Source organism: Salvelinus fontinalis, chromosome 19, assembly GCF_029448725.1.
Source record: "Salvelinus fontinalis isolate EN_2023a chromosome 19, ASM2944872v1, whole genome shotgun sequence".
Lineage (NCBI taxonomy): Eukaryota > Metazoa > Chordata > Actinopteri > Salmoniformes > Salmonidae > Salvelinus > Salvelinus fontinalis.
Window position 1 is genome coordinate 9760044 of NC_074683.1, and position 16085 is coordinate 9776128.

At 44.0% G+C, this 16085-nt stretch overlaps 1 protein-coding gene across 2 annotated transcripts in view; it reads left to right on the forward strand.

Annotated features, from left to right (window-relative positions):
- Positions 1-16085, forward strand: part of LOC129816333 (coiled-coil domain-containing protein 148-like) — an 80779-nt gene that overhangs the window by 62231 nt on the left and 2463 nt on the right. For both annotated transcript variants that reach the window (XM_055870700.1, XM_055870699.1), the window contains exon 11: positions 15275-15415. In XM_055870700.1, coding sequence (XP_055726675.1) covers positions 15275-15415 — 141 coding nt within the window. The remainder of the gene's footprint in view (positions 1-15274; positions 15416-16085) is intronic.

The following is a 16085-nucleotide window of genomic DNA, read 5'->3' on the forward strand; positions in this document are numbered from 1 at the left end:
GCTGCAGCTTTGCTAGGTCTTTCTTTGCTGCACCTGACCGTATTACCAGACAGTAATCAAGATGGGACAAGATCAGAGCCTGAACAACTAATACAGTTGATCTTTGTGTCAAAAACGCAGAACATATTTTTATAACAAACATACCTCTCCCCATCTTCACAACAACTTTGTCAATATGACTTGACCATGATAACTGACCACACCAATGTTACACCTAGGAGTTCAGCTTCTTCCACTTGTTCAATGGTCACACCCTTCATGTACAACTCCAGTTGAGGTTCAGTTCTTGGAGGATGTTTTGAATCAAATACAAAGCTTATGGTTTTAGATTAGTATTAGTATTTAAAGCCAGTTTATTGTTAATGACCCATTCGGACACTGACTGCAAGTCCTTGCTGAGGGACGGACAAGGAACCCTAGTTGCTTCTTTTCCCCAATATGTTTCTCTCCCTTTACATTCTAAATGTATTGTTCCTCTTTGGCTCTGTGATGCGAGCTAACTATTCAGTTATATGAATTTGTGTATTGTGCATGTAGCCCTTTACAACAAGCAAAATGAAAATGGTTACAAAGAAAACTATTGGCAAGAATAATTTTACAAATACTCCAAGTGCTGTGTCTGGATTACCCTCCTTATTCACATCAGACTAACATTTTTTTTTTTTTTACATCTTCAACAAAAGAGTCCTGATCTCTTATAACTATGTCTTATGTCACAGATTAACCACTATTGGTCGACACTCTAGTTGGTTGATTGATAGGCTGGGTCATGTTACAGGCATTAGTCAAAGTAAGAAGCTTCCTCTTGAGAGGACAACTAATGATAACCAGTCGATGTTCAGGTCACCAAGAAAATACATTTCACATTTAGCATCAGAGATCTTGTATGGCATCAAACACATATTCTCCAGACAGTTTGCACTTGGTGACCTATATCAGCAGCCTAAAAGAAGAGGTGAACCTGCCACCACAACACTTCTACTTCATTTGTCATAAGACCCTCTCTGAGCTTTACAGGAATATGGCTCTGAATACATACAGCAACACCTTCCCTGTAGACATTCCTGTCTTTTCTATAGATTTTATATCCTTGTATTCCTACTGCTGTATCATCAAATGTGCTCTCTAAGTGAGTCTCAGAAATGGCTAATACGCATATAAATATCTCCTAAGATTAGCAAATTACTCATTCACTTTTTTTCGGAGGCTACATATATTTATATGAGCTTTTATATGAGTTAACTTTCACCCTTTCCTAAAACTGAACTCAATGTGATAATAGGTTGTATTTCTGATAATAACAATAGAAGGAATTACGCAGTGCAGAGGTAGAAAGAATGCAGGCATCTTTGTGCATTCAATCAAAAATATTGCCAAGTTAATCAGAGACTTTCCCAGCCGTTTATGAGTTCCGTTATAGTCACATATTGTATTTCTGTGCTGGAGTGGAGTCAGAGCACAAATGGAAGTCTCCTTCCAACCAAATCTCTCCTGAGTGCTCATGGTCTTTATCATCCTGACACGACCAGACCACAAGATGGATTCCCCTTGCCATTCTGTCAGCCTTATACAAATGCTTTGTTTCTGCAGCTGGTGTCTCTGTTTCCAGTAGGTCTTCTAAATAAAATAAAATAAAATAATTATATTCATCATGATGAAATCCACTTCTGCAATTTTATTATCTTATTTCATTACATACTATTTTTAATCTTTGGTGATATGCTGTGTTGTTACAGACACAGTATAAGTATATTGGTTTATTTAAAATATGATTCACATGTAAATTCCAATAATGTATTCTATATCATCATTTGAGTGGATGTGTTGGTAAAAGTTTCATTATGATTCCCTACACCTCAGGGTTGGGGTTAATTCCACTAATGAAATTCTCTGTCCCTGTAAATGAAATGTTATTCAATTGAAATTCCAGATCAGTCTTTGAATGCAAAGATAATTCAATTCCTCTAAATTCTAATGTAAGGAAAATCCTATTCATAACATTTCCAATTCAATATTATTCCCAACAATTCCACAAATTCCAGTTGATCAGGTCACTGTTCAGACAGGCAAGCTATACTGGAAATATAGAAACACATGTTGAAATTATTTAAAACAAATCCTGCTGTAAATGTTTGATACTATGTGCATTAATTCCATTAACTGGGAAATGTAAAATATGAAATTCGAATTAAATTAAATTCCAAAGATGAAATGTCTTTGCTATTACATTCCTATTCAAAAAGTCAAAACAGTCTAATTCCAATTAAATTCCAACTCCATAACTTGAAGATTGTTGAATTTCTAATTGAATTCCATATCAATTCTCCACTTCATGACTGAAAGCAAGAATTGGAATTGACCCCAACCCTCCTACCCCTATCACCTTGATGCTTGAGGAGGTGAGGCATGGTGGTGCTGGACAAGTCCTGGTGGTGCTGGAGAAGGCCTGGTGGTGCTGGAGGAGGCCTGGTGGTGGTGCTGGAGCCCAGGTGATGCTGGTGGCCTACTGGTGCTTGAAGTGGCAGACACAGACCAGTCCAGCTACCCTGTTGGAGGAGGCCTGGTGGTGCTGGAGGAGACTTAGTGCTGCTGGAGGAGACCTGGTGGTGCTAGAGGCCTGGTGGTGCTGGAGGAGGCCTGGTGGTGCTGGAGGGACCTAGTGGTGCTGGAGGAGGCCTGGTGGTAGTGGAGGAGATCTGGTGGTGATGGGGAAGGCATCGTGGTGGAGCTGGCCTCATAAGGTGAATGCACCAATTTGTAAGTCGCTCTGGATAAGAGCGTCTGCTAAATGACTTAAATGTAATGTAAAATATTAGGAGCTGGGCTGTGTGCTTATTATTGTGGGCTGTATAGTGATACTGATAACCCACTGAGCAACTTGTCTGTGGGTTGTCATGGTGTGCAGTGGGAGGAGCCCCAGAGTAAATGTTTTCTTGGCCAAATTGACCCCTGCTGTCTTCCCCCTGGCCAGGCTAGTGTATTGTGCAACGCCAGGCCCTGGTGTGTTAGCCTAGCTGCCCTGTGGTTCAGGCAGCACAGATGGCTGCATGGAGGAGGAAACTGGGCTGAGCTTACTTCCCCTGGGAGTGGGGAAAACCAAATACAGTGCCTTGCAAAAGTATTCATCCCCCTTAGCGTTTTTCCTATTTTGTTGGATTACAACCTGTAATTTTTATTTTTTTTATTTTTTTTGATTTCATGTAATGGACATACACAAAATAGTCCAAATTGGTCAAGTGAAAGGAAAAAATATAATGTTTCAAAAAATAAAAAAAAAAAAAAACTGAAAAGTGGTGAGTGCATATGTCACGTTCGTCATAAGGAGTGGACTAAGATGCAGCATGGTATGTTTCCATCCCTTTTATTAGGAAGAGAAAACTAAAAGAACAAAAACAATAAAGCGAACAAACGAAACGTGAAGCTCAAAATAGTGCTCGCAGGCAACTATACGTAGACAAGATCCCACAAAGCACAATGGGGAAATGGCTACCTAAATATGATCCCCAATCAGAGACAACGACAAACAGCTGCCTCTGATTGGGAACCACACCAGGCCAACATAGAAATATAATTCACCTAGATAACCCAACCTTAATCACACCCCGACCTAACCAACATAGAGAATAAAAAGTTCTCTATGGTAAGGGCGTGACAGCATATGTATTCAACCCCTTTGCTATGAAGCCCCTAAATAAGATCTGGTGCAACCAATTACCTTCAGAAGTGACAGAATTAGTTAGACTGCACATCGGTGGACTTTATTTAAGTGTCACATGATCTGTCACATGATCTCAGTATATATACACTTGCTCTGAAAGGCCCCAGAGCCTGCAACACCACTAAGCAAGGGGCACCACCAAGCATCGGCACCATGACGACCAAGGAGCTCTACAAACAGGTCAGGGATGGGTTAAAAAAAAATATCCAAAACATTGAACATCCCACGGAGCACCATTAAATCCATTATTAAAAAATGGAAAGAAAATGGCACCACAACAAACCTGCCAAGAGAGGGCCGCCCACCAAAACTCACAGACCAGGCAAGGAGGGCATTAAGAGAGGCAACAAAGACACCAAAGAGAACCCTGAAGGAGCTGCAAAGCTCTATAGCGGAGATTGGAGTATCTGTCCATAGGACCACTTTAAGCCGTACACTCCACAGAGCTGGGCTTTACGGAAGAGTGGCCAGAAAAAAAAGCCATTGTTTAAAGAAAAAAATAAAGGCATTAAGTACAACATCACTCCCCAAACAAATGGAAGAAGGTACTCTGGTCAGATTAGACTAAAATTTAGCTTTTTGGCCAACAAGGAAAACGCTATGTCTGTCGCAAATCCAACACCTCACATCACCCCGATAACACCATCCCCATGGTGGTGGCAGCATCATGCTGTGGGTATGTTTTTCCATCGGCAGGGACTGGGAAACTGGTCAGAATTGAAGGAATGATGGATGGCGCTAAATACAGGGAAATTCTTGAGAGAAACCTGTTTCAGTCTTCCAGAGATCTGAGACTGGGACGGAGGTTCACCTTCCAGCAGGACAATGGCCCTAAGCATACTGCTAAAGCAACACTCGAGTGGTTTAAGGGGAAACATTTACATGTCTTGGAATGGCCTAGTCAAAGCCCAGACCTCAATCCAATTGAGATTCTGTGGTATGACTTAAAGATTGCTGTACACCAGCGGAACCCATCCAACTTGAAGGAGCTGGAGCAGTTTTGCCTTGAAGAATGGGCAAAAATCCCAGTGGCTAGATGTGCCAAGCTTATAGAGTCATACCTCAAGAGACTTGCAGCTGTAATTACTGCAAAAGGTGGCTCTACAAAGTATTGACATTGGGGGGGTGAATAGTTATGCTCGCTCAAGTTCTGTTTTTTTTGGTCTTATTTCTTGTTTGTTTCACACCAAAAAAAAAAGTGCATCTTCAAAGTGATAGGCATGTTGTAAATCAAATGATACAACCCCCCCCCCCACCCCCCACCCCCCACAAATCTATTTTAATTCCAGGTTGTAAGGCAACACAATAGGAAAAATGCCAAGGGGGGTGAATACTTTCGCAAGCCACTGCATGTTGTACTTAATGTCGGGACAGAGATGACATCAATTATTATCAACAGATGTTTTCTATTGCATTACAGATTCTACAGCTGTAGGTATGTTGATGCTACTCTATCTTGATTTGAAAGACATGTTGGTGCATAGAGAATTAGTTGGCAGATTTCTATGAGATGAATATGGAACGGGTGACTATGTTGTGTTCTGCTGCACTACAGGTATTTTAATTGACCTATTCTGATACAGAACGGATGTACAATGCGAACTGGATTCCAGTTAGGGGGAAGAAGAGTTTGCATGTGCTGATGATGTCTGCTGTGATGGAATGCTAAGCTTGCAGAGTAAACTTACCCTTAATTATACCCATCGTGTCCTGATGTTACTGAGCCTACTACACGACAAGATTGGCGACAAGGATGGTGGCAGCGTTAGCATCATCAACTACTCCGTTCCTGCCCTTCCCTGGTCAACCTACGATGCTGTTGGCAATGTGGTTGAAAATCTTCAACAATTACTTGGTGGCTGTCAATGCTACAGGAGATGACTGGCCAGATTATATGAAGCATGCAGTGCTACTACATTGCCTTGGTACTGAAGATCAAATGATCTTTTACAAATTAACAGGTACAGGTGCTACATTTGCAACACCTGTCCCAGCTCTCCAGGGACATGTCATTCCGGCTATCAATGTCGTGGTTGAGCGCCATAAATTCAGACAAAGAGCACAGAGACCTGATGAGTCCATAGCAGATTACGTTGCTGCCCTGAGAAAGTTCCTTGTGAACTGTGACTTTGGTGATAGAGGAGATGAGGAGATGAGTTGAGAGATCAACTTGTTGAAAAGGCCTCAGGCTCCCCGTGTCAAAAAAAGGCTTTTACTGCAGGCTAATCTCACACTGCACACTCCTATTGCGCTCGCTACTCAAGTGGAAAGTTGCCAAGCCCACATCCAATTCATTAATAATCCACTGCCAGTACAGGCGGTGAGAGAAAATCCCCAAAAGAAGAATAAACGGAGATACAGGCCCGTACCAACTCCAATCCACCTGATGATGCAAGAAAGTCAGGTCGCTGCTGTTACAGGTGTGGCTCTAATACTCACTTAGCTAACGCAACACACTACCCCGCCGCCAAGTCTAAATGCAAGGACTGTGAAACAAATGGTCATTACGCACAGATGTGCCGTGCCGATAGAAAAGCGAATGTACAAGGGGTCAAGGTACCGGAGTTTAGCGTATTATGCATACTAGTCCAAGATATGAAAAGAAAGAAAATACGAATCGTCAAACATATGTGGACACCTGCTTATCGAACCTCTCATTCCAAAATCATGGGTATTAATATGGAGTTGGTCCTCCCTTTGTTGCTATAACAGCCTCCTTGGAACATTGCAGCAGGGACTTGCTTCCATTCACCCACAAGAGCAATAGTGAGATTGGGCACTGATGTTGGGCGATTCAGCCTGGCTTGCAGTCGGCGTTCCAATTCATCCCAATGGTGTTCGATGGGGTTGAGGTCAGGGTTCTGTGCAGGCCAGTCAATTTCTACCACACCGACATCGACAAACCATTTCTGTGTGGACATCGCTTTGTGCACAGGGGCATTGTCATGCTGAAACAGGAAAGGGCCTTCCCCAAACTATTGCCACAAAGTTGGAAGCACAGTATCGTCTAGAATGTCATTGTATGCTGTAGCATTAAGATTTCCTTCACTGGAACTAAGGGGCCTAGCCCGAACCATGAAAAACAGCCCCAGACCATTATTCCTCCTCCACCAAACTTTACAGTTGACATTATGCATTGGGGCAGGTAGCGTTCTCCTGTCATCTGCCAAACCCAGATTTGTCTGTCTGACTGCCAGAGAGTGGCGGCAAGCTTTACACCCCTCCAGCCGATGCTTGGCATTGTTGCACGGTGATCCTAGCCTTCTGTGCGGCTGCTCGGCCATGGAAACCCATTTCATGAAGCTCCCGACGAATAGTTCTTGTGCTGACGTTGCTTCCAGAGGCAGTTTGGAACTCGGTACTGAATGTTGCAACCGAGGACAGACGATTTTTACACGCTACATGCTTCAGCACTCGCCAGTCTCGTTCTGTGAGCTTGTGTGGCCTACCACTTCATGGCTGAGCCGTTGTTGCGCCTAGATGCTTCCATTTCACAATAACAGCACTTACAGTTGACCGGAGCAGCTCTAGCAGGACAGAAATGTAACGAACTGACTTGTTGGAAAGGTGGCATCCTATGACAGTGCCATCCTATGACAGTGTCACGTTGAAAGTCACTGAGCTCTTCAATATGGGCCATTCTACTACCAATGTTTGTCTATGGAGTTTGCATGGCTGTGTGCTCGATTGTATACACCTGTTAGGTACGGGTGTGGTTGAAATAGCCTAATCCACTAATTTGAATGTTGTATGTTGTGTTCTGCTGCACTACCCATGTTTACCACTAGAGACATACAGGTATTTTATTTTACCTATTCTGGTACAGAACGGAAGTACAATGAGAACAGGGTTCCAGATAGGGAGAAGAAGAGTATGCATGTGCTGATGATGTATACTGTGATGGAGTGCTAAGCTTGCTGAGTAAACTTTCCCTTAAATATACCCATCGTGCCCTCATGTTACTGAGCCTACTACACGACAGACTAGAGTTTAGTTCATTGTTAAATCTTTCAGATTTCCAAGAAAGGCGGGATCTCGCTAAGAAACACATTTATTAGCTGAAGTTGAGATAATTTTATCAATAGAATATTGTACTAAATTCCCTGTACTAGCAGACTTGGAATTCACTGACATCATTTGATTACTTAAGGGATAGGGGGCAGTATTTTCACGTCCGGATGAAAAGCGTGCCCAAAGTAAACTGTCTGCTACTCAGGCCCAGAAGCTAGGATATGCAAATCATTGGTAGATTTGGATGGGAAACACTCTGAAGTTTCTAAAACTGTTAAAATAATGTCTGTGAGTATAACAGAACTTATTTGGCAGGCGAAACCCCGAGGACAAACCATCCAGGACATTTCTTTTTTGAGTTCACTGTGTTTTCAATTGGTTTTCTATGGGAACCTAGATTTCTGTGGCACTTGGTTGCAGTTATAATAGCATGGTTTCGCCGTAAAGCCTTTTTGAAATCTGAAACGGTGGCTAGATTAATAAGAAGTTTAGCTGTATTTTGGTATATTGCACTTGTGATTGTATGAAAGTTAAATATTTCTAATAATTTATTTTGAATTTCGTGCTCTGCAATTTCACCGGATGTTGTGGAAACGTTCCGCTAGCGGAACCCCTAGCCGTGAAAGGTTAAGTCATTAAAGTACATTTCTCTGGCCCCCATTTTAAGACTACCACTTGTAAGGACATTGCCATGGATACTTGAACCCAAATACCCTTGTTCTTGTCATTCATTTACACCTCCACAGCTGTGTCTCCTTCGCCGACATTTGATGAACTATTATGTTGAGCATATCAGTATCAATACGCCCAGTTACTAAAAAGATACAGGCATTCTTCCTAACTCAGTTACTGGAGAGGAAGGAAACCGCTCTGGGATTTCACTATGAGACCAATGGTGACTTTAAAACAGTTACAGAGTTTAATGGCTGTGGTAGGAGAAAACTGGGGATGGATCAACCACAATGTACAGTAGCTACTTCACAATGCTAACCTATTTGACAGTGTGAAAAGAACGAAGCCTGTACAATATAAAAACATTTGCAATAAGGCAGAAGTAATACTGCAAAAATTGTGATAAAGCAATTCTCTTTTTGTTCTAAATACAAAGTGCTATATTTAGGACAAATCCAATAAAACACATTACTGAGTAGTACGCTCCATATTTCCAAGCATAGTGGTGGCTGCATCCTGTTATGGGGATGCTCGTAATCGTTAAGGACTGGGGGGGGTTCTCAGGATAAAAAATAAATGGAATTTGACAGGCAAAATCCTACAGGAAAACCTGGTTCAGTATGCTTTCCACCAGACACTGGGAGATTAATTCACCTTTCAGGAGGACAATAACCTAAAACACATGGCCAAATCTACACTGGAGTGTCTTACCAAGAAGACAGTGAATGTTCCTGAGTGGGCGAGTTACAGTTTGGACTTAAATCTACTTGAAAATCTATGGCAAGACCTGAAAATGGCAGATCTCTCATTGGTTAGTCTGTCAGTGAGTGCTCAGAGGCAAAAATCTGAGCTATGTTAAAATTATATTAACAAACACTTTGGGTAAGGCAGGGTTTGCAGATGTAAAAGGCAGCTGTGCTTTTATCATTCTGACATTTCTAGATTTAGTCTTCATTTTTTAAGGCTGTCATGTACAAAAAGTATGTTTGTACTTGGCAGCGAGGCACAGAAAATTAGATTGTAGTGATGAATTGCTGTAGACTGTATGTAATGAGTGTATTATTCCTCTTGCGCTCTCAAAGATGCATTCTCTAACCAGCAATAAACAAGCAAGACATACCCAATCACTTCAGCCACTGTTGTGGCATGGTTTTTCATTTTTTCTCGGGAGCTTGGGGAATATGAAGTAAGATTGGTTTAAGGTAGCTATGATGGCCACTTCGCTGTGCTGTTTGGTTTTTAATATTTACATACTCGTATTCAGGAAAGGACATAATCAACACAAAGAGGCACATGCACTTGCACACATGCACAAACACGAGTGCGCACACACACACACACACACACACACACACAGGTTGTTTGCACTGCTCACATCTCTCCAGATCCCAACATTAAGCACCCGACTATCTTATCTAGCTTGATTGATGGTGCAATTGTGTGTGTGTGTTTTAAAAACCTAGATTTTCTCTGGTGTGATTTTTCACATCCACTGGTTACATAATACATTCGGAGAGTGCGTCCCAAATGGCACTCTATTACCTATATGTAACAGTTTAGCTTTCGTCCCTCTCTTCGCCCCTACCCGGGCTTGAACCAGGGACCCTCTGCACACATCGACAACAGCCACCCTCGAAGCATCGTTACCCATCGCTCCACAAAAGCCGCGGTCCTTGCAGAGCAAGGCGAACAACTACTTCAAGATCTCAGAGCGAGTGACGTCACCGATTGAAATGCTATTAGCGCGCACCCCGCTAACTAGCTAGCCATTTCACATCGGTTACATATATAGTGCACTACTTTGACCAGGGACCATACCCAGTGGGCACAGATGTCAAAACAACATCTATTCCATGTTGGTTCAACGTAATTTCATTCAAATGACATGGAAACAATGTTGATTTAAACAGTGTGTGCCCAATGGGTAGGCTCTGGTGAAAGGTTGTGCATTGTGGAGGGAATAGGGTGCCATTTGTGATAGACGCAGACAGAGAATGTATCTGTGAGAGTAGCCTACTAGATTGAGAAATAGGCAACACAAAATAGATCAAAAGGGAAATTTTAACCACACTGAGTTGATTGTCTTTGAGTGTGTGTATTTCTAAGTATTATTTTGGAATGTATGGAAGCTACTACATTGTGTTTTTGTACAGTAGGTTCGAATCACCAGTAGACTTTACATAGCTGTTTCGACACAGATATCAAATTCAAAACACGTAATATATGTTGACAGAGAGAACCTACATCTATGCACTCTGGCTCTTACAGGAACTTACAGTAATGTGCAGGAATCCTTGAATATCTAAGTCTGTCTAACTCAGTCAATAATAACAGCATAATATTCATAATATTCTGTGACAGAGTAGCGTCCTTTCCAGGGGGTGGTCCTGTTAAAAAACAGATTCCACCTAGCCTGGCGAACGTTCAACCTCCTGGCTTCTTGAATGGAGACAAAGTTCTTATGGTCCATCCGGATCACAAAAGAACGAGGTGCCCCCTCTTACCAGTGTTTCCATCCCTCAAGGGCCCACTTGACTGCCAAGAGCTCCCGGTTGCGTTCCGCTGGCGAGAATCGCTTGGAAAGAAAGGCGCGTGTGCATTCTCTTGTCCCCCTCGTTCTGCTGTAAAAGGACCGCCCCTGCGCCGGTGTCCGAGGTGTCCACCTCTACCACGAAGGGACAAGTAGGATTAGGATGAATGAGGATGGATTCAGAGGTGAAACTTCCCTTGATCTCCATGAATGCCCTGTCAGCCTCGGGGGTCCAGACAAAATGGGTCTGGGACTTGCGGGTTAGGGTCGTGAGAAGCGCTGCTACCTCACCAACGTTCCATATAAAACAGCTGTAAAAATTTGCAAACCCAAGGAACCGCTGGACTTGTTTGAGTGAGGCGAGACGTGGCCAGTCAGTGACCGCCCTAACCTTTACAGGGTCCATTTGGATGCTGGCGGAAGAGATAATGTGGCCCAGGAAAGAGACTTGGGATACATGGAACGCACACTTCTCAATCTTGACGTATAGTTGACTCTGCACGAGGCGTCTCAGGACTTGGCGCGGGTGCAGGATGTGTTTCGGAAGGGTCTTGGAGAAGATCAGGATGTCATCTAGGTAAACAAAGACAAACTGATTCAACATATCCCTAAGGGTGTCATTGACCAATGCTTGGAAGACTTCCGGTGAATTTGATAATCCGAATGGCATGCCTAAATACTCAGTGGCCACTAGGGGTGTTAAAGGCAGTTTTCCATTCATCTCCCTCCCTGATTTTCACCAGATTGTTGCGGAGGTCCAGTTTGGTGAAGAATTGGGCCCCCTGGGCCAGCTCCAAGGTGGCGGACATCAGGGGTAGGTGGTAACGGTTCTTAATCGTGATCCTGTTCAGCCCTCGGTTGTCGATGCAGGGACGCAGAACTCCATCCTTCTTTCCCACGAAGAAGAAACCTGGGGATGTTGAGGAGCGAATGAATCCTGCCTCCAGCGACTCCCGGATGTAATTCTCCGTACCTGCAGCTTCAGGGATCGAGAGGGAATAAAGACGGCCTCGGGGAGGGTGGAGCCGGGTAGGAGTTCTATGACGCAGTCGTTTGGAAGATGAGGGAGGGAGGGTGACAGCTTGCCTCTTACTGAAGGCCTCCCGGAGGTCGAAGTATTCGGGAGGGAGAGAGGAGAAGAATTGGTCATCAATGGATGCAGGGGGATGCGGCAAGGCTCTAGGTGGGGGTCTTAGACATTTAGTCTGGCAGTTCTTACTTAAAGCTGTGACCAGTGCCTCCGTATTCCACCCACTCTCTGCGGCGAGGGTGCGGAACTCAATGGCGAAGTCAGCCACTGGTCTGGCTCCTTGGCAGATGTTGAACAGTCAGCTGGTCGCTTCTTGTCAGCCGACTGGGTTGTCGAAGACTCGTCGCAGCTCGGCAGTGAAGGCTAATATGGAGCTGCAGGATGGTGGCTGCTGTTCCCACACCGCCATTGCCCACACCAGGGCCTTGCCCGAGAGTAGAGAGATTATGTAGGCGATTGTGGCCCAATCGGTGTGGAACGAGGAGGACTGTAGCATGAACACCACAGAGCACTGGGTGAGGAACCCTTTGCATCCTCACGGGTGGCCATCATAATGCTCGGGGGCTGGGATCTTGGGTTCCCGGTACAGGTTCCCTGGAGGAACTATGGCAACGCCTATAGCACTGAGTGATGAGACTTGGGCATTGGCTCCTCCTGAGTTGGGGTTGGACTGTGGTTGGAGGCAGTCGGTAAGTGCCCGGAGGGTTTCTGATATCTGTAAGAGTTGTTTTTGCTGCCGCCCCAGCAGTGCTCCTTGGTGGGTTACAACATTCTTGATCTGGGTGATCTCTGCTGGGTCCATGTTGTGGGCTGAAGCTTGCTATGACGTGGTAAGGTTGGACCCAGGTGCAGAGAAGAGACCAGACAAGGAATCGGCGATTAAGGATAAACATAATACATTACTGAGAAACAGATACAGGAAAGATACAGGAAGGACAGTAACACTGGGAAATCAACAACCAATAAGTCTCGTAAACTCACTCTGGACACAAACGCACACGGCACACAATTCAAGCTTCAGCAAAGGACAACAGAAAACACACCTCTTTTAACAGGGAAACCATAATGAGTAAATAGGACACACCTGAGTGCCCTCTGGTGACAGGTGGAACCATGATAGGGCTCATTGTAATGGCTGGAATTGAATAAATGGAACGGAGTCAAACATGTGATTTCCATATGTGTGATGTGTTTGATTCCATTCCATTCCAGCCATTACAATGACCCCGTGCTCCTATAGCTTCTCCCACCAGCCTCCTCTGTATGGGAAGCATTTGTTTCTCTGGTGTTGTCTGCTCCAAGCAAACTTTTGCAATAACTGTGAAGTCATGAGAAGTCATGAGATGTGAAGGTATCATGTAGCAATGCTTCTAAACATATTCAAGCCCAGTCTGGACGAGGAAGCCCACAGAACCTGCTGCTGCAATATCCACAGGCTGCTCAATAACATCAAATTTAAGGTCTCTCTCTGGTCTCTGGTCTCTTTCTCCCTCTCTGGTTTCTCTCTCTTTTCCCCTTTTCACTCTTTTAATATCTCTCTCTCTGTATCTCTATCTCTCACTCACTTTCTCTCCCTCTCACTCACTTTTTCACTCTTTTAATATCTCTCTCTCTCTGTATCTCTCTCACTCACTTTCTCACCCTCTCGTTTTCTCTCTCTCTCTCTCTCTCTCTCTCTCTCTCTCTCTCTCTCTCTCTCTCTCTCTCTCTCCATATCTCTCTCTCACTCACTCACTTCCTCTCCCTTTCTCTCTCTCTTTCTCTCTCTCTCTCTCCCCTCGCTCTCTCTCTCTGTGTCTCTCCCTCTCACCACAACAAGGATGACTAGACACTATACTGGCAAATTGGAGACTGAGAGACAAATTACCACATTTCTGATCTACAGGCAATCTGAGGATTAGATTGGATCTTGGATCTTATTCTAACATTTCATTGTTATATTTGATTTTAATAGTTTCAACCTTGAAGTTCCAGTGGTAGTGAGGCTCCTGGATGTTTGAAACCACAAGTAGGAGCCGTGGGCTGGCCTACAGTTGACGTTGTAGTTGACAGAGTGTGCTGATGTGTTTACTGTACAGATGAGTCATTCATTGCTCATGCACTTTTTCTACCTGTATTCATTGTCTGTGTATGTCCTTGTCATGTTCTATTACGTGTTTCTATGTATGCACAGAGCCGCAACCAACCTTTCCCCACAGCCATTATCTTATATTTCATCTCAAAGTTGAGTGACAATGAAGTTGAGTCAAAAAGTTATGTAAAGTGAGTGATTAATGCTTCCTCTCAGGGCAGACCTTCTAAGAGGTTGAGCCTCTGTCTTGCGTCATAACTAATAACTCTTCTATTAAACCCACAAGAGGTCTTCATGTAAACATAAACCTCCATATCTTTCCATCCCCAAGTCTATGTACCACATGTCACCCTATTCCAAGTTTCACGTTTTATTGTCACGTGCACTAGTACAGTGAAATGTGTTTTCTTGCTTTCTCATTCTCTATAGTGCACTATCCTATATAGTGCACTAAATGGAATAGGGTGCCATTTGAGACACACCCCAATGTCATTTGATTAAGGCAGGGCAGGGTCTTTCCTCTAAGCTTCCCCCAAACAAACAGACAGCAGCCAGTTGTTGGTTCCTCTTGGGCAGGCTGGCAGGCAGGCTGATTGGATTGATGATGATGCTGGTGCTAATGTGTGATAGACTCTGTTAATAATGCTTGGCTCTCTTTAGGGGGTTCCTAAGCTCTGTGTTGATGGATCTGTAAATCTGTCTGCCTGTTTGGATTGTAACACTTCAGTGCACACCGTGCCACAGGGACCCTGATGCATAACCAACCTGTCACTCACTCCTCAACTATAGTTGTGTGTGCGTGCGTGTGCTTGTGTGTGTGTGTGTGTGTGTGAGTGCGTGCGTGCGTGCATGGACATGCGTGTGTGTGCTCGCACTTTCACTGAGTCTGATTGCATATGTGGAGCGTGTGTGTTTACACAGGTCTGACTGGGTGGGTGGTATGTGTTGGAGTGTGTGTGGCTGTGAGACAATGGCTTACAGCAACATGTTGTTGGTTAGGTAAGTGTTGTACAGGCTAGTGCATAAATAGCTAGATTACAGTGTGGGAACAGGGTTTTCTGGGTCTCGGTACTGTCCTGAGGTATTCTAACGTGCTGTGAGGGGCTGTTTCAACACCTCTTTTTCCTTTTCATTCTCACCAGACTCTGGGGCTGGTACCCAGCTGGGCATCTGGCAACGTGATTCGGTCCAGAGAGGTAGCCTTTGATTGGTACTAACCTACATGCCTGTGTTTGTGTCCAGCTGCAGAAATGGCGTGCCCATCAAGAAGAGGTTGCCAGATTGGAGTCAGCCATTGCTGGCAGGCAGCAGGAGGAAAAGGAGGACAGACTGAGGAGGGAGCAGGAGAGAGACTCGGCCATGAGGTCACTGCAGAAGGAAAAAGTAAAGACCTCCTAATCCTTACACCTGCCACGCTCCAGCATATTGCACTGCCCCCAGTCACATTATGTTTGAAATGAGTCTTTGCTCCTCAGATTCTATGGCAGTATATAATAACATCTTAGTATCCAATATACTGTAGGCATGGCCCAAGTTCATTTGAGTGATTTAACTCCACGGATACGTAATATAATATTACAGTATATGTTATTATAAGGTTGTCAGAAAAGTGGAAAAGTGTCATGATGATTTTCATTAGCTTGATTAATTGTATATTCAGCTTAATGAGGTATGATGGTGTGTGTGTGTGTGTGCACCTGCGTGTGTGTGTGCGTGATTGTGTGTGTGTGTGTGTGTGTGTGTGTGTGTGTGTGTGTGTGTGTGTGTGTGTGTGTGTGTGTGTGTGTGTGTGTGTGTGTCCATGCGTGTATGTAGAAGTGGTTGGTCCCTGACCCGCATTGCCCCTTGGTATCGCCCCAGGGTGTGTATTGGTGCCAGCCTTGTTTGATTGCGCCCCTCCTTTGGGGCCTGCTACAGTACAACAGGAAAGCTGGGAGAATCGCTGATTAATGATGCCATTTAGGCTGAAATGGATTACATATACTTATACACAGTCATCTCTCAGACTATGAACTATCGTCTCATTCATTTGATTTACTCTTATCTGATTTCA